Source organism: Benincasa hispida, chromosome 9 (assembly GCF_027475165.1).
Source record: "Benincasa hispida cultivar pf3 chromosome 9, pf3_genome.v1.1, whole genome shotgun sequence".
Lineage (NCBI taxonomy): Eukaryota > Viridiplantae > Streptophyta > Magnoliopsida > Cucurbitales > Cucurbitaceae > Benincasa > Benincasa hispida.
Genome location: NC_143486.1, coordinates 57,119,515 through 57,122,737, shown reverse-complemented (window position 1 = coordinate 57,122,737; position 3,223 = coordinate 57,119,515). Strand labels below are relative to the sequence as shown.

The following is a 3,223-nucleotide window of genomic DNA, read 5'->3' as shown; positions in this document are numbered from 1 at the left end:
TTAAGATGTAAACTTCTACTTTATTTTGCATGGTTTATATTGAATTTATTGATGGAGAAATACCAAAAAATTACTTTCATATTCTAACTATAAAACACAAGAAATTCATGAAATATTCCAAGAAACTCCCAGAGATTAAAAATGTGAAGCGTTAATTTGATTATTAATTAATTAAGTTCCTATATTTTTAATATATGATTATTAAACGTATCCAAATAGTATCTAAAATAGTTAGTAGCATAAATAAATATAATCTTCATTTCATTTCATTAAATTACATAGTAATCAAATGATACATGTGGAGGCTTCCTTGCATATAATTAAGTCTGATTGGCTAAGGTAAGTTCCACCACAGATGACTAATCTCATACTTCATTTAGAATATTTCTAATACTTCGAAAGTATGACCATCATACTCTCTTTATTCACACTAAGAATTTATCTTCCTAAGTATATATATATTTTTAATACTAATGGTATTATTCCTGTAAGCGGTAAATAGGAGTAACCATGAGATCATGAGCTAAAGGACAAGTTAAACCAAATTCTTCTGTCATATCCAAATCAACAGGCAACATACCATTTGGAAGCTTCAAATGAAAACAATGCAGAAGCTGAGCTAACACAAAGTGAACCATGAGTAAACTCATTTGTAACCCAACACAACCTCTTCTTCCAGATCCAAATGGTAGTAGTTCAAAATCTCGTCCTCTTACGTCTACTTGACTACCGATAAATCTTTCTGGAAAGAACTTTTGTTCATCCTTCCAAACACTTGGGTCTCGTCCAATTGTCCATGCATTCACTATGATACGTGACCATTTAGGAATATGAAAGTTATTTACTGTGCAATCTTTGAGGGCTTGATGTGGAAGGAACAATGGAGCTGGGGGATGCAGTCTAAAAACCTCTTTCACTACCATTTCTAAGTATTTCAAGTGAACCAAATCTGATTCTTGCACCATTCTATTCAAACCCACAACTTCTTCTAATTCTTCTTGCACTTTCTTCATTACTTCTGGATGTCTAATGAGCTCAGCTAGTGCCCATCCGATGGAGGTCACTGAAGTGTTCGTTCCTGCAAGAAGCAGATCCTGAATAACAAAAAGTAGTTAATATTAGTCCTTTTAATGTATGTATAGAATGAAATCGAATGTATAGAGTGAAAAGATTCACGATTTATAATATAATTTAAATAAAATCATATTACTTTACAACTTATCACTACAAAAAAAATCCTTTTCAGTGATAATTTTTTAGCAACATAGCCAATTTCCATTGCTAAGAGTTAATTTAAAGCAACACGTTGAAAAATATGTCACAAAATACTATTATTAGCAACATCATTTATAAAAGCGTCATTTTTAGTGATTCTTTTTTATGTTTAACAACGCGTTTTATGCGTCATTGAAAGTGATTTTTCTTGTAGTGTATTAAAACCAAGTATTTAACATAATTAAAGTTTTTTTTATGACTTTTTCTCGGTGAAAAACAATTTTAAGCACTTGAATGGAGGGATCCTAAATTGGAGAAAATCAAGGGACATCACATTATATTTATAAGGAATATGAGCTATTCTACCTATTGTGGATTGGTTTTGAGATGGAACCCAGTCTCATATAATATGGTATGAAACCTCAAATAGGCATTCAGTAAAAAGAAACAAAACAAAACAAAAATGAGATCTAGGGATTATCTTACAAAATGTTTGTTTACTTACAAGTATGATGGTTTTAATGGTGGATCGATCAATTTGGTAGTCGGTTTGTCGAGATCCCATGATGTCCAACATGATATCTACCACATCTTCGGTAACATTAATATTGTTGGATTGAAGATGTTCATCTATGATCCTTTCAAGAAACCTATCAAATACTTGATGAACAGATTTTGCCCGACGGATCAATCCTTGAAGATCAAGAGGTGCAATAAAAGGAATGAAGTCCCCCAAGTTAAAAGCTCCAAACAATTTGAAGGCTTCTTGTACGATCCACTTAAAACCCATTTCATGATCAAGTTCTTTATCATCTTCAAACTTCCTACCAAAGATCATCAAACATATCATGTTTGCAATGAGAGAAGAGACCTTGGAAGTAAGATTTACAACGACGCCTCTTCTTGCAGCCCCACGAAGCTCCTCGATCAACAACCCGACTTCTTCCCTTCTCATGGGCTTGAAAGAATCGAGTTTGTGGCTGCTAAGCAACTCCAAAGTGTGAATTTTGCGCATATTGCGTAAATAAGGCCCATAGTCAGAAACCGCAATGCTGTTTTGGCCAAAATACATGTGCTTGAAAACTTCATTAGGAGGGCGATTTGCAAAATCAAGATCATGGGTTTTCAGAAACAGCTCTGCGGCTTTAGGGGAAGACACAACAATGGTGTTCACAAGGCCTAGTTTGATGTGCATTATGGGTCCATATTTTTGAGATAACTGGTGAAGATCTCTGTGAGGAAGCTTCCCTAACAAATGAAGGCTACCAAAAATGGGGAACCCTTTTGGACCAGGAGGTAGTAACTTCTTGGTTTTGTTGTTATTCCTCTGCAGCCATTGCCAAAACACAAGTGGAACACCAAGCACATGAATGGTAATGATAATCATCCAAATCAAACCCATCTTTTTGGTCTTAAGGCTAACCAAATTATACCTCATGAAATGGAAAATGGGTAAAGATCAGCTTTGCTATATATATATATTTAGTTACATTTTAGTCATGCTTACCCGACTTAAAAGGTAATGTGAAAAGTGGATCCCATTTGATTATCTTTGGTGTTATTTATTTATATTCTACATTTGTACAAACACATGAGGCTTTTACTTCCAAATTTGTAATAATAAAAAAAAAACAAACTGATTGACGAGTGAAGTGTGCTCAATCCAATTGCGTGTGAAAATTACGTTGTATCGTGTTGCCATTATTGTGACCATTATTGTTGCTGTTTTCAAAGGAAAAATTATGAATTTTGACATTTATTGTTACCGTCACCGTTTGACCCTCATATGTAACGGTTATGATAACAGCAACAGTAAATGTGACAAAATTGATAATTTTAAGTAAACGTGATAAAAAATACAATACAATTATATTTATGATTCACACTCATTCCAATTCATCCATCAATGATAAATTCCATTACGATTACACCAATCTTTATTACGGTTTGATAAGCATGATCTTAATTTTTAGCATTTTGAAATATGTAAGAGATGTATTAGATACAA

General features: G+C 33.3%; 1 protein-coding gene across 1 annotated transcript; it reads right to left on the bottom strand.

Moving 5' to 3' along the window:
- Window positions 1-235: 235 nt before the first annotated feature.
- Window positions 236-2,683, bottom strand: LOC120085389 (cytochrome P450 71AU50-like). Its single transcript, XM_039041343.2, has 2 exons — window positions 1,721-2,683; window positions 236-1,094 (listed from the first exon to the last, which is right to left on the bottom strand). Exons 1-2 carry the CDS (start codon window positions 2,651-2,653, stop codon window positions 480-482), a joined length of 1,548 nt encoding a protein of 515 aa, XP_038897271.2. The 5' UTR covers window positions 2,654-2,683; the 3' UTR covers window positions 236-479.
- Between the last annotated feature and the right edge of the window lie 540 nt (window positions 2,684-3,223).